The sequence below is a fragment of the Sceloporus undulatus genome, chromosome 2, assembly GCF_019175285.1.
Source record: "Sceloporus undulatus isolate JIND9_A2432 ecotype Alabama chromosome 2, SceUnd_v1.1, whole genome shotgun sequence".
Classification (NCBI taxonomy): domain Eukaryota; kingdom Metazoa; phylum Chordata; class Lepidosauria; order Squamata; family Phrynosomatidae; genus Sceloporus; species Sceloporus undulatus.
Window position 1 is genome coordinate 276662100 of NC_056523.1, and position 23599 is coordinate 276685698.

At 39.7% G+C, this 23599-nt stretch overlaps 2 protein-coding genes across 3 annotated transcripts in view; both read right to left on the reverse strand.

The window, feature by feature from the left end:
- LOC121920651 (leucyl-cystinyl aminopeptidase-like) overlaps positions 1–23599 on the reverse strand; it is a 409227-nt gene that overhangs the window by 162776 nt on the left and 222852 nt on the right. The gene's annotated exons all lie outside the window — the stretch shown is intronic.
- Positions 1–23599, reverse strand: part of LOC121920971 — an 84821-nt gene that overhangs the window by 13538 nt on the left and 47684 nt on the right. For both annotated transcript variants that reach the window (XM_042448331.1, XM_042448329.1), the window contains 2 exons: positions 18736–18966; positions 2061–2219 (listed from right to left, as the gene is read on the reverse strand). In XM_042448331.1, coding sequence (XP_042304265.1) covers positions 2061–2219; positions 18736–18966 — 390 coding nt within the window. The remainder of the gene's footprint in view (positions 1–2060; positions 2220–18735; positions 18967–23599) is intronic.

The window sequence follows — 23599 nt, forward strand, 5'->3', positions numbered from 1 at the left end:
AATAAAGTGACTGTCACACATAGGTGAAAGTGTCACAAATTAATAAGGAAAAGATTTTAAAAAGTACCAGTGCTTGTAACAAATTGGCGGCAGCGGTGGGATAACAAAACCCATTGGGCTTCCATCTGAGGAAAATAGGTAACTGAATATCACCATCACACTCAGACTGGCTTATATTGGGAGATATAGGCCTGAAATGATCAGGCCAAAAAAAAAGCAGTTTCCAGACATTTTAGGGGTGTAGTGTTCAGATGACTCATGCCCCCAAAGCGGCTGGAAGCCACTCCAACGCCATGATCCTTTGGACCGGATCCTAAAGGAGCCAATTAAATTTGGCTCCTGGTGGCAGCAGACATGGGACTATGGCAGTGGCTTACTTTGGAAGTGGACCATATGGTCACTGCAGTTCCAGCCCATTCTCAGCCCCATTCTCACTGCAGTTCCAGCCCATTCTCTGGTCACTGTTGGCAGGCTGTCAGATTTGCCCCATAATCTTTTAGATGGGACTCATGGGGTTTTACAGGTTATTATCAGCACTTTGAATCATGTCTGAAAACAAATCACTAACCCGTAAAACTGTTTCAACAAGGGACTTATATGTTCCCTATAACCAGCCCCAGTCAGCTGTCTGGCCACAGCATTTTGGACCTAATGTAGTTTCCCAACAGTTTCCAAAGGCAAGACATAGAGTAAAATGCTAGTATTTATTTTTGTTTTCCCACTTATGACTTTAAATCCAACTCACTATCACCTGTATTAATTCCCCCTAGCTGCTGGATGTTGAGGCAATCTAGAGGTTAGATTGCTTCATTTTAGTATATGGGTTCTTTAATACAAAGTTCTATCTTTGTTACTGTTGAAACATGTTTCTTGCTATCCATCTGCCCCAATAGAAAAAGTGATATGAATTATTAAAGACAGGTATAGAAATAAAATGTTTACTGGTAACAAAGCAGTGACTAGAAATTTTGCATAATGTTTCTGTCATTAAAATGTACAGGACTGCTGCTTTTTCAGCACCATTTTCTTTTATTTACATATGAGCCTGTCTGCGTTTTGAGATCTTCAGGGAAAGGCTTTCTCTTGATCCTATCATTCTCATAGGCACATTTGGTGAGAATACAACAGAGGGCCTTTTTGATGACTGTTCCCAGGCTGTGGAACTCCCTCCCATGGGAAGCTAGTTAGGCTGGCCCATTCTATAGTCTCCTTTTCCTGGCAGATAGAGAGCATTTTATTTAGACAGGCTTTGAGCCACTAACTGGCTGCTGTGGAAAGATGTTGCTTCTTTTCCCCCTTTCTTATTTTTTTAAAAAAGTTTACAAACTATTTCAGTACAGTGCTTGGTTTTAATATAACTTATCTGTTTTAATTGTTCTTTACTGTTATTACTCATTTTAAGCTGTATTTTGTTTTATCCTGTCTCTGGCACTTACTTGGTTCAGCATGATGACACATAAGATGTTCAGCCACATGCACACAGCCACACCATGGAATAACTATCACCTTACCCATTGCCATTGTTCTCTGTGAAGATCACTGCTGCAGCCTGAAAAAGGGCAAATGGGGCGCCTAGCCTCATGCATGTGACCAGGCGCCTTCTTCCAACATCACAGGCCCTGACTGTGGCCTGCACAGAAAACAGCAGTGGCAGCAGCAACTAAGGGGCTCCCAGCTGTTGCAGCAGTTTCTGGAAAATTCCACTACAAACAGCCATTCTTAAATAAATCGGGCTAAGGGCCTATCAGGCCAGAGTTGGGCCGGATCCATCAAAATGGTGTTGGGTCTACCTATGGCCAGCCCAGGGCTGCTGGCCTGTATCGTCTAAACAGGACAACACCATGATTGGGGGGGGGGGGGAACAGACCTTTTGGCCAAGGTGTACAGCCCCTGTGTGAAAGAATTTGTAGCAGAAACTTTCATAAACTTGGTCTACTTCCTGAGATGCATGGGGTAAACAGGTGCTCCTGACAAACAATGGCAAACTAGGCCAAAACATATCTTATTCTTAAAAATAAAGAAAGAATATTAAGCTCCAATAAACTCCCCCATTACGTCACCTGTTGCATTGCCATTTGTCGGGAATAATTTTGAGCCTTTACCAGGGCTTCTACTGCCCTTTTGGCACGTTGCTGAGGTGCACCCTTGGGAAAGGCTGGAAGGATGGCAAGCACATTTTCAACCGTGAACTCTTGGCTCAAGGAACTTTCCAAGATTTCCTGGAAAACATTTGAAAAAAGCAAACTTTATACAACAATATTTTGAAAAGGCATACATTTCTTCTTCTGAGCAAAAGTACAAACAGATAACCCTCCTAATATAAAGTTAACTTCTAGGCAGTGTTAACGCATCTGCACAACACGTTGTGGAACTGTGCTTATATGCACTGTTGAAGCTAGTCAACTTCTGTGACCCTATGGTACAAATGAGATAACTGCCACTATTTCCAAGTTCTTATTGATGTAACCAGTTGTGATTCCATCTTCCCCTACCTATCACATAAAAAGTACATTAAGATTAGTAGAAAAATCAATGAAATTAATGACAGCCACTGCTACAATTGCAATTCAGTCACCAGCCATCAACTTCCACTATGGCTAGTTATTATGGAATGGTGTAGTAAACAATATACAAAGATATAATATCTTTGATTTCTATAAGATGTATTTTGAAATTTTACCAGCCATTAGAAGCACATCATATAAGGGAGTAATCACAGAATAATGTAACATTAAGTACTAATTATATTAAAAACCATTCCTTTGTCTGTTTTCATGCCACACATTTTTGTACTGAATATTTTCTCTGTGGAAACGTATACAGGCTTGAAATATACTAAAAAAGACATAAGCACCTCTTGGATTCCTAATGACTGAATTGCCTCTCTACTTCATTTGGAGTTTATGGCTAAACTAAAGGCTACAAAACCTTATGAACATATAAAATTATTAACAGATGCCCTACAGCAATCTCTGGAGAAAATATTTTCAGCAAAGGATTGGGAGGAATTAATCAAAACTCAGGGAACAGGTCAATTTAATATAAATCATGGCAAATGATTCTATTAATCTTAATATAAACTTAAATGCTTTTGATCTGTGTGATAAAAACAGAAAGCCCTATTTCTAAAACCTCATGAAAAAGGTCCATCCAATCCAATGAGACTTACTGGGAAAGTTGGCTGATTTCCTGCTAGGATTCAAACAGGGTTGTTGTTTTTTGTTTTTGTTTTTTTGTTGTTTTTTTTTGTTTTGTTTTGTTTTTTTCACTGAAGGTCACCAGCTTGAGTATGATAATTACTATGCTAAAAGCCAAATCTAGTTAAAACTGTAGTAAGTGATACAGTTTCTTCTTGCTTGTAAATAATATGTGTGTGAGCCAGTACTTCTGTTTTCCATATCTTCTAATTTTCTGTACAAGTAGTCATGTTGGAATTTCAGTGTGATGCTATACATTGTGAGCTTGGGAACAATGGCTGCTTAACATGAGCAGCTGCGGGAGAGAAAATGAGTCTGCACCTATACTGAAAGTTCAAATCAGTAAAATGAGTAAAGACACAAACAAAAGGATGGGTAAAACCAACTATAAGCTAGTGATGTCCCTCCCACATACAAACACACACACTGCTAGGAACATCAAAGAATGGAAACCTACATCAGAAGCAGTAAGTCTGTGAATGGGTCAGTTTTATAGAGGGAAGAATCTTCAGAGAAAGTAATTGCAGTAGTTTTGCTATAGAAGATGTTGAAAAGATCCAAGCACGATGTAAGATTGAGATTACAAGATTTTAACTTCCTAACTAACAAGCAACACTGCAGTGTACTTTAACATCAACATTTAATTGAGAGATTGGTCTCAACACATCTAGTGTGATGGTATAATAGTTGCCTGGTTCAGGAATAATGGGGAAACATAAAGTTCAGAAAAAGAAGTTGGAAAACAGTCTGATTCAAAATGTCTTTGATACTGATGTTGTTTTTTCAATGGTTGCATAAGAAAACATAAAGTGATATAATAGCAATTCACAAGTGGAAATATGAGGGAAAGGTGTACAAGATCTCAAAACAAGTAGAAAAAGACTGTTGGTGTAATGGTGTGAAGGACAAGAAGGAACAAGCCATCTTCCACATGTGTAAGGTACCTCTCAATCCAATCACTTTATCATTCTAGATATATAAACTCAAAAGAGGATGGTATTCATAATTTATAACTAAACATATGTAAGACTGAGCAAAAGCTGTCAAAGTCTTTGTAGAATCTTGGTACAGTCAATGTTATGTTAAACAACAGAATGAAAAATAAATATTATGAAAACTATTAAGGATATAGAATAAATATAGGGGGTGGCTAAGCCTGAAATCACCCAAGGTCTTAAAATAATAGACAACTTGGAATTTAATAGAGAGTAAAAACAATTTAAAACCCAGAAGGAACATGAGCTGTATAGATATAAGAAGCATAATAGCCTACAATGATATAAAGATCAAAATGAACAGCTTAAATGCATTATTATTTATTTTATTTCTATCCCACCTTTCTCTCAGTACTATGACCCAAAATTATTTTAAAAGCATTTAAAAACACATAGGATAAGGAGTAAAGTACTGTACTCCCTTTGAAAGCCTCTTCTGGATCATTTATCAAAAGACTGGCAGAATAAAAAAGGAGTTTGTCTGCCAACACAAGGGCAACAGACAAGAGCCCAACCTAGCTTCATTGGGAAGGAAATTCCACAGTTGATACTGAAGATTTTCAGATTGGGCTTACATATACTCATCCTAAAAAAAAAAGCTTCATTTATATACTGCTTCATACTGATCTAACAGTGTATAAGCAGTTTACAACTATAAGCTAATTGCCCCCAACAATCTGGATATTCATTTTAGCGACCTCTTCAGAAGGATGCAAGCCTGAGTCAAGCTTGAGCCATTTTGCTGGTATTGAACTCGCAACCTTATGGTTTTGAGTGAGTGATTGCAGTACAGGCATTTAACTACTGCGCCACCATACTTTTATGTCAAAATATGTTTTGAAAAATAGATACTTGTTGAACAAAAACTGTCAAATGTTTTAAAATGCAATTGCATGCTGACATTAAAGACAATATGACTTATGACTCAAGATGTTGGAGACCAAGGGGTTGTTCCCAAGGCTATGAAACCTCTGTCTATTCAGGCAATTTTTTTGGTCCTATTGCCTACTTCAGCCTCCTGCATGTCTCCCAAACCTGGTGGAGAGGGTTTGGAGGGGAGGGGAATCATGTAGGCCTACAGATGTTGACCTGCAACCTCTAGCATTCATTACCATTGGCTATCCAGGATAGGACTGCTAGGGCTTGTAGTCCAACAACATCTGGAAGGCCAGATGATTCCCATCCCTGGTTAAGATGTAACTGCTGCTATAGAAGGAGGGAAGAATCAACAAAAATTAGGCAAATGCCACTTATTTTAACAGTTTCCCTCTTATGTTTGTTGACTGTACAAAACTGTGGGCAATTCTTCTACAGCCTCCATTCCATACCCTGGGTCTTTCCTGATGTGGGATGTTTTGTTAGCTGTTTGTGATGTAAAGCACACTGCAGTGAGGAAAGATTGGGTAGCAAAGTCCAATTGCATGAGTGGTTGTCTACCCAATAGGAACTGTGTACAATCCAGTATAAAGCTATGAGAATACTACTGTATTTCCTTGAATATGATCAAAGAGAGGACATGTAAGCACAAGCAATTGTTGATTCTATGGGACTATGTTTCCAAAAAAGGGGGGGCTATTTATATTAATGAATACAAATGCATATCTATTAGTAATGTAACAAAAAACAGTAATGTAACAGGCTTGCTAAAAGTTGGATGCCCTTTATTACATTTTAAGTAACAATTAGCTATATTTTGATGCAGATTATTGTTTTAATATGCCATGAACATAATAATTCATTGCAGTCTGGTAGTCAGGAAATAAATAATTACGTTTATCAGATGTTGACCTAGAAATTTTGAAAGGAATACCAACAGGGAAATGTGTATATAGACCTTACTACTATGGCTGGGGTAGTTGGGGATTCCCTGCACACCAATGTGAAACAAGGGATGGCTGACTCATAACACATGGTTTCACCCCCTCCAGGGAAGAGCATATATGTAAAGATAAGATTTCCCTGGTTGAAGATCAATTGAGAGTTTGGAACTGTTCTTCCTTTGTCAAAGTAAGATTTGCTTTTCCAGCCCCAGAAGCAATATTTCATCATCATCATCATCGTGATCATCGAAAAATAATTTCTTTTATATTTCATCCCCCACATCATCCTGACAGGCAACAATTATCCACTGAACAGGGGTTAGGCAACCTGCGGCCCGCGGGCCGGATGCGGCCCGGCGAGGCCTTGGGACCGGCCCCAGCCCAGTCCTGCCGCCGATTGCCGCCGGGGCCTTGGGGGGCAATTGTCTATAGAAGCCTCAGAAACATGCATATATTTAACATTTTTTTAAAAATTAGCAAATTTTTTCGCGTGTCCTCCATTTTTTTTTAAAAAGTGTCTTCCATTAGAAAATTTTGTCCTACATTGTCCTGGTTTATTTATATTTTAATTTTTTTAAATTATTTAATTATTTATTTTTTGGCTTCGGCCCCCCAGTTGTCTGAGGGACAGCAACCCGGCCCCGGCTCAAAAGGTTGCCTACCCTGCACTTGAACATCCAAGAACTCATTTCTCATTTCCTGAAATTCTATTTTATAATTTATATCCCTACACACTGGATTTCTGGATGCTGTTAAGTGACAGTTTTCCTTTTCACACATAAAAGCATCCAGTACACACCAAAGGGCAATGGGTATCATTTTCAGCATACTGGCGGTTTTCAGAAGAAAGGTGACTTAACAGGTGAAATTGTGAGGTTTCAAACAGAGGAGCATATTAGCAACCAATATTCTGCTAAACGAATAGAAGGAAAGCAGTGGGGAAGTTGCAAGGGCAGCAGGCATCTCACAACTTTGGGTCTATATGCTCTTTGTCTGATCCCTGCCTATTCGGAACAGAATGGCTTACCCAAACTGATTTCATGTCTACTTTTATAAAAATGTTTCTAGCTGGTAGTGTGGGCTCCTCAAGAGGGTGTTATACAGACGTGCAATGCTAAAATAAAACAAGATACTACATTTGGCCCAAACACCTTTCTAAGGTTGAAGTCCATGGTAGAAGTAATAATAAACCACCAAAAGGATAACTGTGGAATTCTGGGTATGATAAGAATAACCATTTCATTTCAGCAACACATATAAAAACGAGAGAAGGTTCTGATCTAGTTCAAGTTTAAAATATAGTCAGCTGCCAGGGAATTCAGATCTTCATAAATTTTAAAAGTAGTAGTGATGTGGTGGGCTCCATTGTACTGATGTGTCATCTTTACTCTTTAAGAATGAACTTTATAATTTATTTTATAATACTCTGGTGAAAATGTCAGTATTACTGTTATTTTAAGAGATAGGGTATTGAGGTTGATGGATCAGACTGCAACTTGCAATCAGTAGGTCTACCACTGGATGTGAATCTGAATGCAAGCTTTCCATGTCCAAGTCCAACACATTGCCTGTAGATTTACATGCAGTCACAATACAATGACCCGCAAGTTGAATTTCATTTGTATGCCATATCAAAAACATTAACCATCAGTAAAAAAAATGAAGGGTCTATAAGCCATTATATGGCAGGTTACTGCCATCTACAGACCAAATAGTTATCTCCCATATAAAAAAACAACCACTCTACCATTTTAAGAGGCAAAACCTATATGTCCTCTTATTTCTACACCCATCCTATTTTTTTACTTTATTAGAAATCTGCTTCCACTATAATCCAAATTTGATGTTACTAATGTTATTTTTATCTTCGTCTTCACTTCCTCATTAATGCTACATCATTGCACAGCTAAATATTGGTCCATATAACTGGCCAGTATATTCTATTACACATTAATTAAGCAGGAACAATGGGATTTATTTTCCAACTACCTTACCAATGGGCATGTGGGGTTGCATTTCCTTTGAATTTTGAATCTGGTAGACTATACGTTGTTGCAGCTATATGTATGAGTCTTACGGTTGTTCCATTTTAGTTACATTTAAGTTTTGTTCTGCATTTAGACTATGTATCTTTTTTCACAGAAAAAACACATTATATATATATATATATTATATATATAAAATTGTTTTAAGTCACTGAAAACAAGACATTTATTTGGTTAAAAACCCTAATTAGCTAACACCTCCTGTATGGAAACATAAAATAAAAGACCAGCCATTAGCCTGCAATTTCTTCTGTTCTAATATTATTTGTTGTCTGTTTGAACATTTTAAAATTCCTCAAACTGCAACTCAAAATAAGGAAGTCAAAGTAGTTTGAACATTTGTCTGCAAAAATAATAAAAGCAACAGTGAATATGGGCATTACAATAATGCTTTATATGCATTCAGTCAAACACAAAGCTTCTTTAGTCAGTACAGTAAGCATACAACTGTTAATTTTAGGCAAGTGCACAATGACTTAAATGGATTTAAGTTTAAAATCCGAGTGTCGACCAATCAATTAAAGCTTCATATATGAATAACTTAACACTTCCATCAAATTAAATATAATAATATTTTATTTGTAGAATTCAGAGTTTGTCTGAATAAATATCGATCTAGGTAAACCTTAACTTTATGTTTCAGTATTTGGTTTCTAGAAGTCAGATGCTTGTTCCCTTTACAGTAGATTATTTTGCCTGTTCATACTTTTTAAAGCAAACTTTGGCCTGTTACAGACTGCCAAATAAAGCTGCTTCGGGTCTCTTGGGAGTACAGTATGCTGTTTAAATGATGCTTGCATCCTAAGAATCCAGAAGCTGCACCAAAGCTGCACTCCAGTGCTTAGGAATGGAGTGTGGCTTTGATGCGACCTCCGGACTCTTAGGACCCATGCATCATTAAATAGCATACGCCAAAGAGACCCGAAGCAGCTTTATTTTGGCAGTCTGTAACAGGCCTTTGGTTTTTTTTGGAAAAAAGAGCTGATCATATTTTAATAATTTAGAGAATATGTGTATTTGTCAAGAATAAAACCAACATTCTTTCCTGGACAGGCAGTAAAAAGAAAGGAAGTCTATGGGCCACATAAGCCACATAATTTCCGAAGTGAGGGAGACTGATAAAGTATTTTAAAGAAAGCTATCATACTAACATGCTCCTGCTGATTTTGATAGTACACATGATACATTATTTTTCCTGATGTGAAAGTACAATTCTTTCAGGCATTATCTAAGACAAAATTGCCTCAGGTGGTGTGTCCAGAGGTACTTGACTTAAACTAAATTTTTTGCATTATGTGGAGGCTGCAGTGCCAGAAAAAGCATTAACAGAAAATTGCTAGAATTATGTCTGAATGGCTCAAGTAACATCCAGTGTGACTGTTGTTGTTGGGGTTGTTGGTTTTTGTTTGTTTGTTTGTTTTTTTTTTGGAGGGGTGTGCTATTCTCTAAGCCTACCCTGTTAAAGGGAGCTCTGCACTTATTGATCTGGAGGTGTATCTTGCTCAAACTCCTTGGAGATCCCATTTCATTTACCCCAGATGTGTTTTCAGGCAGGTGTAAGAATGAACTAAACTGTGTATATCATATGGATCTAGGAGGGAACCAGACCTATTGTTCCTCAACCCTAATCAAAGCAGTCTGGACATTAGTTTTAATTTTAATTTTGTTAGGTCTAATTTCTAAGTTTAATTTGTTTTGTTACAGAATTTACACAGATGGGCATTTCTGACACTGTCAACTTGCAGACATATCCCGGGTGAAGTCGAATGCTGAGTTTCAGACACCTTCCACATACATTGTGTGTGTGTGTGTGTTGTGTGTGTGTGTGTGTGTGTGTGTTACAGACGCTGTTGACACCCAATTATTTTCTCTATGTCTCTGACTGGTGCAGTGACTGGGGATGGCGTCTCCTTCTCGTGGCCTGTCTAGAGTCAGTAATGGGGCTGGATGAGGGAAAACCGACTCAAATTGAATCCAGAGAAACGGAGGTACTAGTGATAGGTTCTCCTGGTCCAGGAATGGTGGTGGTTCCACCTGTCCTGAACGGAGTCATGCTCCCTGTGAAGGACTCCGTGCGCAGTCTGGGGGTGGCTTCTTGACTCGTCGCTTCACCTGACTGCCCAGGTGAATGCGACGGTCAGAGCACCTGTTATCAGCTTCGGCTTATTCGCCAGCTGCGCCCATACCTGGCCCAGATGGACCTAGAAATGTTTTGTACATGCTCTGGTAACTTCGAGACTGGATTTCTGCAACGTATCTACATGGGGCAACCCTTATACCAAACTCGGAAGCTGCAAATGGTGCAGAACATGGCAGCCCGGCTGGTCACTGTGGCTCCCAGGACCAGCCATATAACACCGGTTTTGAAAGACCTCCATTGGCTGCCCATCCGCTTCCGAGCTCAATATAAGGCGTTGGTAATCACCTATAAAGCCCTAAATGGCTTGGGCCCAGGATACCTAAAGGACCGCCTTCCCCGTACACTCCGCCTCGCACCCTCAGAACGTCTGGGCAGCAATTACTGAAGGTGCCTGGGGCTAGGTTAGCCTCCACCACACGGGAGGACATTCTCCACGGCTGCCCCAGCCCTTTGGAATACGCTGCCCACTGAGCTCCGCTCGTCCACCACCCTGGCCCATTCAGGAAGGACTTGAAAACCTTCCTGTTCAACAGGCATTCCCCGAATAAAATCCTGTGGGCCTCCCTCCTCTTCCGTGGCAAGAGGTTGGGCTATGGGGGCTTTTTGCTTGTTATTTTTTGTATGATTTGCTGTATTGTGTATTTTAATTCTTTTTGTCCTCTTGTTGTATGGATTTATTTTAACCTTGTTGTAAGCCGCCCTGATTACAAGAAGGGCGGGATGGGATATAAATAAAAATTTTATTTATATTTATTATTATTAAAAAATGGCTAGGACAAAATTGTCCTAACAAATTCACGCATTTGTGTTGATTACATCCTTTGCAAACAAAGAGGGTTGAGAGCAGCTTGAAACAAATGTTCCACTTATGTGAGCATGTATCTCAGACACAGGTTGCTGGTGTTGGGAAACACACTTCTTTTTGCATGCACAACACTCTGTCTGTTTTAGATTAGGTTAACCATAATTGCAAATCCATTCATGCCCAAACATAGGCTAAGGGGGGACTGAAAATGGGACAAGAAACTGATCAGTGGCTAGGCCCGGGTTGGCAACCCCGGCCCACGGGCCACATTCGGCCCGCCGAGCCGGGGGACCGCCCAAGCCCAGTGCTGCTGCCAATTGCCAAAGGCCCGCGCCAGCGGCAATCTGCGGCAGCACCAGGCCCTTCGCGCTGGGCCTTTGGGGGACCACCGCCCGTTTCCCTCTCGCGCAAGCGGCCGCTCACGCAAGAGGCCAAGGTCTCTTCACGTGAGCCAGCGGCCTTTGGGGGGCTGCCGTCCTCCTCCCTCTCACGCGAGAGGCTGAAGGCCCTGCTCGCTCGTGGCGAGAGGCCAAAGGTCTCTCGCACAAGCGGGCGGGGCCTTTGGGGGGCTGCCAGCCTCCTCTCTCCTGGACTCTGCCTCCAGCAGATGAATGAAGGAAGGAAGGAGAAGGAAGAGAGAGAGTTGAAGGGAGAGAGAAAAGAAGGGGAGTGCAGAAAGATAGGGAAAAGAAGAAGGATAGAGGAGGAAGGAGAGTGGAAAGGGGAAGGAAAGAAAGAGGTGTGGAGGAGAGATTGGGAGAGAGGGAGAATGAGAAGGGAGGAAGAAAGGAAGAGAGGGAAGGAGGAAGGGAAGGAAGGAAGGAAGGAAGGAAGGAATGGAAGGAAGGAAAAAAGAAAAGGGGGTGTGGAGGAGAGACAGGGAAGGAAGGCAGGGGGAGAGTGGAGAGTGAGAGGAGAAGGGGGAGGAAACGAAAGAGAGAGGAAAGGAAGGTGTGGAGGAGAGATGGGGGGGAAGAAGGAGGAAGGGAGAATGAGAAGGAAGGGTTGGGAGGAAAAGGAAGAGAGAGACGGATGTGAAGAAAGAAGGAAGGAAGAGAGGTGGAGGGGGGGAGAGAGATGGGGAAAGGGGAGAGGAGAGGAATGGAATGAGAAAGGGCGAGGGAAGGAAGGAAAGGCAAGAGAGAGATAGGTGGAAAGATGGAAAGAGATGAAGGAAGGAGAGCGAGAGTGGAAGGGATGGAAAGAAAAAGAAAGAAAGAGCGGTGTGATGGTAGAGATGAAGAGAAGAGAGCAGGACAGGAAGGAGAAAGGAAGGAGGGAAATGAAGGAGCGAGGGATTGAAAGAGGTGTGGAGGGAGGAGAAAGAGAAGGAGAGATGGGAGGAAGAAGGATGGACTTCTGCCTCCAGCAGGAAGGGAAGGAAGGAAGGAAAGAGGTGTGGAGAGAGCAGAAAGATGGGGAGAAGGGAAGGGAGCTAGGCAGACAGGGGGAGGAAGGGACGGAAGGGGATGAGACAGGGAGAGGAAAAATAAGGAAGAGGGAGGGATGAAGGAAGAGAAAAGGGGAAACAGAGAAGGGACGGAAGAAGAAAGAGATGACTGGAAGGAAAGAAAGTAAAAGGGAGAGAGTGAGGGGGAATAAAGGAAATGGAGGAAGAAGGCATGGAAGGGTAGTAGAAGGTGAAAGGGAATAGAAACGGCAGGAATAAAGAAAAGGGAGGAAGAGAGTCGGACTAGAGAGATAGAAGGAAGAAAAAGAATGGGAGGGAGGGAAGGAAGTGGGAGAATGAAGAAAGGAGATGGAATAAGGAAAAGGGGAGGAAGAAAAGAGAATGCAGTGAGATGGGGGGGCCGCAGGGCAGGGCAAAGCGGGGAGGCCTATAGCACCCGTCGGCTTTTTTGCCAGCCTCTGACAGGGCCTGAGGCCCCGTCAGGGGCCCGGAAAGAGGGCAAGGCCTCCAGCGCTGGCCCCGCCCCTGGAGGGTGGAAGCTCCACCCCCGGTGTGTGACACCACCCCCGGAGGGTGGAAGGTCCACCCCCAGCACGTGGCCCCGCCCCCAGAGAGTGGAAGCTCTCCGCCCCCCCGGCTTCGGCCCCCCAGTTGTCTGAGGGACAGAAACCCGGCCCCCGGCTCAAAAAGGTTGCCTACCCCTGGACTAGGCATTTCTACACTGTCTTGTTTGCGTACTAGTGCATTTGCACAATGGATAAGAAATTTCTGTTTCACAGTTCTGCTTCACCTGTACTTACTTACTCCCTGTCCCTGAAAATTTCAGAAACAAAGTTCAAAGTGAAATCTGAGGGAATCTAAGTAGCAATTCGGAGCACTGGTGCTTAGAATGCTCACTCCTCACGAGCTGTAGCTCAGAAATTTCATTCCCACGTGGACTAGTAATTGTCAGATTACTACATTTCTTTACCAAACAGCATGTGTACTTTGCAACACTGTATATGTTGCAAATGACTCTTACACACAGAATAGCTTTACAATATTTTTGTGTCTGATGTACATTTCACCTTTAAGGTCCAGAAATCCCAGCAATATAAAGAACAAGATGAAGTTCTCTAATAAATGTATGAACAGTTAATTTTCATCTGCCTGTTTTTATATACAAGTAATATAATGGAAAAATATTATAGCACAATTTAGTCAAACTGATAAATTTAGTGGAGAATCAATTGGCAGTCAAGGAATCTTCCTACATCACTACATCAAACTAGTGGCAGAAAGCATCAGCTGCAGTTATTAATTTCTTTTCCTTTAGTTCTTGCATTGCGATAGACTTATTCATGAGACTTCAGAAAAACCATTCTTTTCTACCTCCATGGGGGGGAAAACATAAAGGGACTACTAAATAATTCATCACAGCCACCCACTTACCAGGATCTCACTAACCTAAGGCACTAAATGTCCTTGCTTACTAACACCATAAATAACTGTTCACAACCCTCTAGAGAAGGTTAGGTGCATGTGTTCTCATATAGGACGGATATTACATTAAAAAAAACAAATTATAGATAATTAGGCTTCCATCTATGTTAATTATTCATTGATACCATTTTTTGCTAGATCAGCTGATTTAAGCAAGTGTATTTTTTTAAAAAAATACATGTTCAATCACAGTTTATACAAGTAAAATAATGTGCATATATATGAAGATAATATTCAATGTATTGTAATAGATAAAATTTATATACAATGCATATTCTACTATGTTTTTTGAGAGAGTAATGAAAAATGTATGCTGCCTTTCAAAATTATTTGAACAAAATGTATATATAAAACCAACTTTTATATTTTAAAAAGATATGCATTTCCGTAGGCCACAATACACCCTGTAGGATAAGGGGAAGTGAATGATTTCCCTTGCTTTCCTCCTCTTCCGTAGCACCTCCCAAATCTGCTCCAGAAAGCCTTCAGACCACTAGAACACATTTGAGGGAGGTTCATGGGGAAAGGTGTATTCGATATTCCAGAAGTGCCCATTCTCAAACATTGCTATGTATATTCTGTGCTTTATAAAGTACGAGGAGTTTCCATCTCCTTGCTCCAATCCTGAGCAAGGAGATGTAACACTGTCTTCTTCACACATTAAAGGTTTGAGTCTCTTGTTCATTACTGCTCCTACATTTATATGGAAGACAGCTGGCAGACTACGGTACATCTTAACATGGAAGGAAACAGTCTCCTTTTCATTTATCTATTACAAGTTTCCTCTAAATTTGAAAGCACAAAGTATCTGCTTGGTTTTGTATAATTTAGCTTCACTTGTAACCTTGGGCTGAAGGCATATAGATCAATGGTTTCTTTGCCCCAACTTTACTATGTGAGAAGCTTCACAGAGACGCTTCTATAGTTAACCATGAAACATATTAATTTCTGAAAGCATATTCAAGGTTCCATCTCCATGGCATCAACAAGAATATATTCAAGTATAGGGTCATTAGTGATGCTCAACACATTAATTCATAAAAACAAATGTTATTTGTATGCAGCTTAGATCATCATTGCTTCTATTTAATATGGACAGACAAATGTCAGAAATTACCAATCTGTATATTAATCTTTTCATTTTTAGAATCATCTAAATTGTTCACAGTTCACTGCATCCATGATATCACTCCCAGAACTGACAATGCTACTGACTTTTAAGTTGAGATAGTGTTTGACCCCAACTTCTAAAAAGTGGATCCTCAGGGTGTACTAATACCACAACACCTGCTCTTTTTTTTTCCTGATGAAAGCAGCTGGGGGAAATCATTCTGAGTAAAGAAACTGTACAGGAGAAGGTATTTAACTCTTTCCCCAGTGGCAGAACCAGATGCTGCACACCTAGATGCATCCCCAAGGTATTCTGACCACATTTCCTCTATTTTGAAGCCAACAGGTGTGGCAGAAAGCGTGAGGAAAAATAATTTTGCAGGTTCTTTTTTAAAGCAGGAAAAAAAGTCAACAACATTTTTCCCCAGCAAAAGCACTGTTAGGGCTAGATTACACAGACTTGTATGTAACGTGTAGTTTGCCCCTCAGAACCAGTTTATACACTGAAAGATCCAATGTATCTCTCAGAAAAAATATTCACTCAGCTCCAGAAGCCAGCTAGGATTGACACTGACACAACTTCTCAAATCCTTGGACTTTAAGTTCACAGTTTGTCAACAGAACATCACAACTTATCCACATTACTCACACAGAACTTCGGTGATATTTATTTATTTATTTATTTATTTGTCAGTCATAGTGGAAGGTTATCTTCAAGACTGGATTATAACCTGTCCTATCGAAGCAAATGCTTCAGGGCCCTCACTGACTATGCCACTGAAACTACTGCTGGCACTACACACTGCGTACGGAAGCTTCATATTCTGTGATGGTGTCAAGACAGAAATGCTGCTGGGAAGAAAGGGGTGTAGAGCTCTCTTTTCCCACCTCCCCCAAAGATTTCCCATTGCCTACCCTAGATTCATTTTTCAGCAGCAGAACAAAGAGAGTGCACTGGAGTGCATTGTGATTAATGTCTCAGCCTTCCTGACCGCTTTTTGGCCTGGCAGCACTGCCAAGCTGCTACAGCATTAAGCTGGCACACCAACAGCAAAACCTCCACTCTAGTCGAAAGAAGACCCTGGCTTTGGAAATTCTCCAGGACCCTAACTACCTTAATACACTCTGGTTCTCTTAACAAGAGTTCTAGATAGATCTGCCCTACCAGACAAGCATACAGTGCAGTTTTTTCCCTGTATCCTACAAGTTATTTCTGCCATTGCAGCTAAGCATACTGTTGAGTCGCCTACCAATTATAACTCCTGCAGTCAAAAGAAACTATGGAAAAGTCTTGAGTGTAAGGGAAGCTCTCTATTCTTATCTTCCAGATCACAGAAGGTCAGTGAACAGATCACAGAGGAACTGTTCACAGAGGGATAGTGCATAGTATGTGAGCAATTCACATACAGCTGACCATAATATCATGCTCAACCAACTCTGTGATTTGGCAGCAACAGTGATATGGTGATTCCACTATTTGCAGATTGTCTCCAGAAAGAAGTACAGTGGACCCTTGTTATACGCTGGGGTTTGGTTCCAAGATCTCCCTTGTATAACAAAATCCGTGTATGCTCAAGTCCCATTGAATATAATGACATAGCAAAATGGTGTCTCTAATAAAAAATGGAAAATCAAGGTAAATTTATACTTTTTTGGAACATTTTCAAACCGTGTATGCTTAAATCCGTGTATAAAAAATACGTGTATAAGAAGGGCCGACTGTACTACAGAAATATAACTTGATTCCATGGTATCTGAGCTATAGAGTAAGACAAGGTTCCGCCTTCCCCGTGCCTTAAAATCTATATGAAGCCACACAGATTCAGCTGAGGCTGCATAAAGACTGACCTGATACCTGGACTCAGTAATAGTTTAGATGAGAATAAATAATTTGAAGATGAATCCTGACAGAGCAAATGCACAATGGGTTGGAAATTACTTTTTTAAAAAAAAGAATAGAGTTGTCCCTCCCTTTTCACAGACTTGAGTCCACGGCCTCGCACTTCATGGGAGGGACGAGCGAAGAGGGACAAAATGGTGGAACATGTGTCTCGGGTATGCATGCCATTATTTTCAATGGGACTCGGATATTTGCGAGTCACCATTTTCGCGTGGGGGGACAGTCTGGAACAGATCCTCTGTGAGGATGAATATTCAACTATAAATAAAAAAATGAAGCTTCTTTAAAAGCTGCAAAGACAACACTAAAATGTAGATAACATGAAACATCATTTCAAATGAGATTATTATAGTTTCTTTGGGTTTTTTGATATTATTATAGTTTCTTTTGTTCATTTGTGATGCTTCCTATTACCATATGGCTCATCAGATGTCAGGATAATGCACTGTAAATAATGCCTAGCAACAGAAATCTCCATAACATGTTACACTCTATTGCCTTGACGGGGAGGCAAAAACTTTATTTACCAATATGCTCATGTGACCTCAGTGCCATGAGAATCTAAAGGAACCATGTTGCTAAATTGTCAAGGTTGAAAGTCCCAGGATTCCATTTTCTGTGCCATCTTTAGCCTTCTTTCTCCATCGAACTGTTTGATTCTGATCCCACTACATTAAGCTGAAACAATTAAATTTCATTTTTAAAAGCTCTTTATCAAACAACTCTTCTCAATGACAGCCTGCTCTTTAAAAGGGAGCAGCTGCTGAAAGCACTTCGTCAGATTAGATGTAAAACTGGAGTTTTTAGAAATGCCAAGACCATTCCAATATTTAACCTGTAACAGGAGGAAAAAACTGATTTAGATATGTTGTCAGAGGGTTTTGGTGCCTCTTTTTAAAGTAAAAAAAAAGGTTTTCTGTAATTTGTCTGCCAAAATCTTGTTGGTGAGTTATGGATGGGTATGTCTATTTGTCCAAGGACCTATATCTCCTTATACAGTATAATGCCTTTCCCTTCCTACAAGCTTGCAGCAAAGGACAAATATACTTCTCTTCAATCAGCTAAGGGATATGAGATAACTTTGCCTAGGGTTTTATTGCTGTATCCAGCTCAGTATCTTCATGTAATTAATAACTCAGTGTTTTGGTGCACCTGTGATTTCATTTCATTTTGACAGACCTCAAGTCATATTTGGCCTGGGAACTAAGTGGAATCGTTACACCAACCCTTTTACAATTCTCCATCAAAATCAGTCAGTAGCACTGATATACATCACATGCTAAATGTTCAATTTAACAAGTCCCATTATTCCAAATAAAGGAGTTGATAATACTGTACAACGTTTTGTTTCTTTCATTGGCAGTAAACTCTCTAACAGCTAAGGGAAGGGTCCTTTTCTCAATATTATCCCATCCCATGAGTTATGCTGCCTATGTAGAATATGGTATATTCCAACCATTTTCTGCATCAGTGAGAAGCTCGCATGAAACAGGCAGTCATGGTGGCACTGTAAGAGAGGGCCTAAATAAAAATTCAAATGGTTGCCCATCATCAAAAATTATACAGAGAATGCAAAAGATACCTGTGCAGATTTTTAGAAATGAACAGTACAAGATGCAAACAAACAGATTAATTCCATTCTCCCGCTCTGACTTTAAATGGAAAGAAATTGACACCTTCTGTCCCTGGTGGATAAACAGGACTGAACTATTCATAACAGCCAGAGGCAGAATAAAACTTGATTGTGCACAACAAGAATGTAGCCTTCTGAGCAGCATATAAAATGCCTCTGAAACAACTTCTTTCTAACATGCTGAACACAGCACTCACCCAAGGTGCTGAAGGTACCAGAAGCGACAACGTGAGCAAGTCACTGCAACATTCCTCCACGGACTGATGACACTGAGCTGCATGATTTATCAGTCGAGCATAAACAGCAGTTGGAAGGATATGATGAGCTGTCTCAGAGGACATCTGTCCTGGGGCAAGCATGAAACTCAGATTTTGCCTCATGGCAAGCAGGTGTCTCCACAGCTTGCTAAGTTTTCCCTCAAGGGCACTCTATGAAAGCAAAACATACACACACATACCACAAAGGTTAGAGTTAGCAAGAAGAAATGGTAAACATTGAGAGAATAAAAACAAGTTAATGATGCCAGGTGAAAGGCCACATGCCCTAGATAAGCACCTGTAGGCACCACACTGGACAAGATGACATTTATAAGACAATCTCTTGGAAATTTTAGCACAGATATCACACTCCAAATATTCTGCCTTCTCTCCTGCCCCCTTTCTAAGCCATCTGTGGAGAACATGTGTTGAGGGGCCATGATCTGACAAAGCATAAAGCACAGCAAAGTGCCAGACATCTAGCTTCTTAAAACAAATAAGAAAACAGAGATCAAAGGCACTGTCCAAATAAAGCTGATTGGTTTCCCCCGCCCAAAAGAACAGCTCAGAGCTAAAAGAATAAAAACTTTAAAAATTCAAACTTCTAAACAAGAGTATTAGAAAAGTATAAACAAGAGAATGTTTATTTTCTACCTACCACAGAATCCTGTGTCCTTTTCCTCTTGGAAAAGGCCAGCTGTTCTTGAAACTTATTGAACAGCATGTTCTCATTTAGTAAAAAGATAGAGAAGTCACTTCTGAGATAAGGAATTATTTTGAAACAATCATCATAAAAGCATCGAAAAATACGAAAGGAAATAGAGAAGGAAAACCCAAAGAACACCATAAAATTAGTGTGTATTCTGATAATAGACCAAGCATGTCCACTTAAAATAATCTGCCAAGATAAACATTTAGATGGAGAAATTCTTGCAGATTTCTTTTCTACACACTTATTTGCTTGAATACCACAATATAATTTCCCCTCATAGTTTATGTGCAATTTCGAATTCTTCAATTTCATTCAGTACTCAAAATATTCAAAACTGTTACACATACCATATATACTCGACTATAAGTCAATCTCATGTATAAATTGAGGGCAAATTTTGGGGCCAAAATGATGGATTTTGCTATGACCCGTGGATAAGTCAAGGGCAAAATTTAGGGACACATAGCAAAGGATCTAAAGGATGAAACAAAGCAAAACAATGTCAAAGAACTTACTCTTGCTTTTCACTAGGGGATGGCACCTTCTTTTAAATAAGAGTTAAGATACAGTACTTACATTGACCCATGTTGGGGTCAATTTTTTGACTTAAATTTCTAGACTTATACATGACCATATACAGTAATCACATTTTTCACAGCTAGTTTGTTATTAACAGCTGTCAAACTGGCTTCAACTTGTGGCAATCCTATGAATGTAAGATTTCCAAGTCATTCTCACATCAACAGTCCTGCTCAGATCTTGCAGACACAGGGCCATGGCTTCCTTAACTTTCATGCCTCCTTCCTCCAACCCTAATCCTGGTTTATGTATTTATATATTCAACATACAAGTACTCTTACCCTGAGTACAGGCTATGTACTCAGATTACATATCAGCACAGGTTACATACCAGGATAATCAACTGGTGGATTACTAATTTCTTTAAGGCCAATCCATAGATTTTTATAATCTATACAATAAAAGGTTTTGCTATAATCTATAAAGCACAGGCAGATTTTCTTTTGAAATTTTTGGTGCACTCCATTACCTTTTAAAATTCCACAAAGAGGCAACTGAAAATGAAAATCCAGTTATTTCAAGGATTCATTTTTTATAACATAGGTTAATATGTGCATAGACAAAAGGCAACAGAAAGCAAAAAGAAACAGCAGTTTTGCTCCCAAAAGAGTTGTTGAAACACAAATTCAACAAAATTAAAAAAAGAAGAGATATATAAGTTGATCCCAATCCCTAAAACTGAATACCAACCATCTATTTAAAATGGCAATCAGCATCCTTGGTGGACGGAGGAGCAATTTTTGCCCTCTCTTAGACTGGCAGACTGCACCTGCCCATGTAACCCCCCCTCCTAACTCCTCTACTTTTCTTACTTATTTTTTAAAAAGCCTACTGGGACCTACACAGGCCATGGGTGTCTGAAATAACCTTTAAATAGCCAGGGGCTCTAGGGATGAAATGGTCATTCTTAAACCAATTTTGTTTGGCATGGGGCTCCAGTGATTGCTGTAATGGGCCACAGGAGGTTTGCTGCCCAAACTAACTGAGCCCTCCCAGAAGGCATCGGACTCCATCATGGCCTCTGAGGGAGAGAGAAGGTAGGCCCAACATCATCAGGCCTTCCCTAAAGTAATGAGCCTTCCCAGGCTCCATCCCTGTATCCACCATCTTGAAGGAGAGGAAGGCAACCTAGCTCCAACAGACCTCTGAGGGAGAGCAGATCTGCTGGACCTTTCCCCTTCCCCACTGCCATTCCCTTCTCCTTTTGTGTCTTGGCTTTTTTAGATTGTAAGCCTGAGGGCAGGGAAATGTCTAATTAACAAATGGTATGCCGCTCTGATAGCCTTTTGGCTGAAGAGTGGGGTATAAATAATAATAATAATAATAATAATAATAATACAGAATTATCTATACAGAATTTTCCATGCATCACCTTACTTTATGTTCTGCTCCTTGACTACTCTCATCCTAAGCAAAACAACAAGCATCTGAAGGTCACAGGAAGGGGATAATAATAAAACTAAATTTAATCCATCTCAGAGAAACTGTCCCTGAAATATGTATGGCCTAACTAAACATGGGTTAGCTGTATTATTTCTGGTTAGGAATACAAAATCAGACTTCAGCCCCATGGAGTTGCACATGAATCTGCCTCAATAAAATCAAAATGATTCATGAATGTACCTGTCAAATATTGATGGCCCTCTATTTTATCTTCATTCATATAAGAGAACAATGTAATAAAAGAAGGTGAAAACCAGTTTTTGTTTACCTGCATTGATATTAATTCCCAGTAAGACCACAAAAATAAAAGGAGGGAAACAACTATGTGCTGGTGGCAAAAAGGAGAGGTTAGAATAGCTGGATTTTACATTTGGACTTAAATCTCTGGTTCTGTGTATCTAATATTAGATGAAGGAATACTATCACTTTTTGTGCTCATGCACAAAATGGATTGCTCAAGGTCCCCTTTTTTTCCTGGAAAGCAGAAATCCTATGGCTAAAGAATTACTTCGAAGAGCCCAGGTTTTTGCTTTCTCGGTATTCACAACAGCTAATCAACAGCCACAATCAGGTTAATATTTCCTCATACATGATCAGCCCCAGTCCATTTATCATTTTGGTCCTGTTTTTCAAAGTTTAATAACATTTTTGGAGCGCCACAACCAGAATTATATAAACTGTGTCAAGTAGCTGCACCATAAATTTAAGACCTATCTAAAAACACTTTGGTATTGGCAGCTGGTTTCAAAATTATTAAGCAGTGAAAATTATTATTGTTAATAGTAGTAGTATTTTTTACTCACCTCTCCCCAGGGATTGAAGCAGGTAACAAAAATGTATTAATATACAACATGCAACACCAGTTAAAACACACATAAATTTAAAAGAACAAATAAGACAAATACATATTAAAACAATCAATCCATATTTTAAAAGTCATAATTAAAAATTCACAATTTTAAAATTAACCGGATAGGCCTGCCAGAAGAGACGTGTCTTTAATACTGCTTTAAATATGGACAGGATATTCAGCTGTCAAATCTCTTTCAGCAGGTCATTCCCCAGTCTAGTGGCAGATGCAGAAAACGTCCTCTAGGTGACAGCTGCCAACCTAGTCCTGTCTAATTCAAGTAAAGATTCCCCAGAGGATCTGAGTTAAGGAGAGGATAATATGGGAGGCGGTGATCCCATAGGTAACCTGGTGGCAATGATCTTAATGATAGGCAAACTGATTCTGAAGTAAACTATCTACCATTACTTTATCCTTTTTTAAGGTATACTGGCCAGGAATAAACTAAAGAGGACACATTACCTAGGGAATATATCTATACAATAAACAAACAATTGCAACCTCAAGTCTATAAGAATATAGTTTGAGCAATTTTACCAAATGTCTGGATTTGGTTTCATTTATCATCTAAGCTATTTGAATAGGGTTTTTTCCCATATTGTATTTCTTCACCTATACAATAAAATGCCAGTTTAAAATCCAACAGAATTAAAATAAATGTTAACCTTTCATTTTTGAAGCTATGACTGAAGAATGAGAGGATGACTTTAGCACATTAAATGGTGTTGTATTCCTCTGAAGGAGGATTGCTCTGTTCTGTATAAACACTATAAACACTTGACAATCAACAGTGTCCCATGTTAAGAGCACTCTGTTATTTTGTACTTGCAGCAAAAAAATCACCCAATTTTTTTAAAAAAACTGAGCTAAGGTAGAGAGAACATGAATCCTAGTTTTTAAAATCTTATGCCAAATAAACCTCGTCTGTTTTTAAAGTAGCACCATAATTCTTTTTGTTAGCATTAGTTACTACATTGTCCAAAAGCTGAGGATTGTTTTGTAAATGACATTTCCCCTTAAATGGACATTATTTCAATGTAGGAAGAAACTCATCCCCAATGAGAAAAAACAACAACACAAATCTATTTGGTTGTATTTACAACTGTTGGGAAGCTGCAACCAATCTTGACCTCTGATTTCAAAATGTTTAACTCCTGTCTCTCACTTTAAAAACCAGAAGTTAAAATGTATGGCTGCTATGAGTTTGTATCTTCTCATAT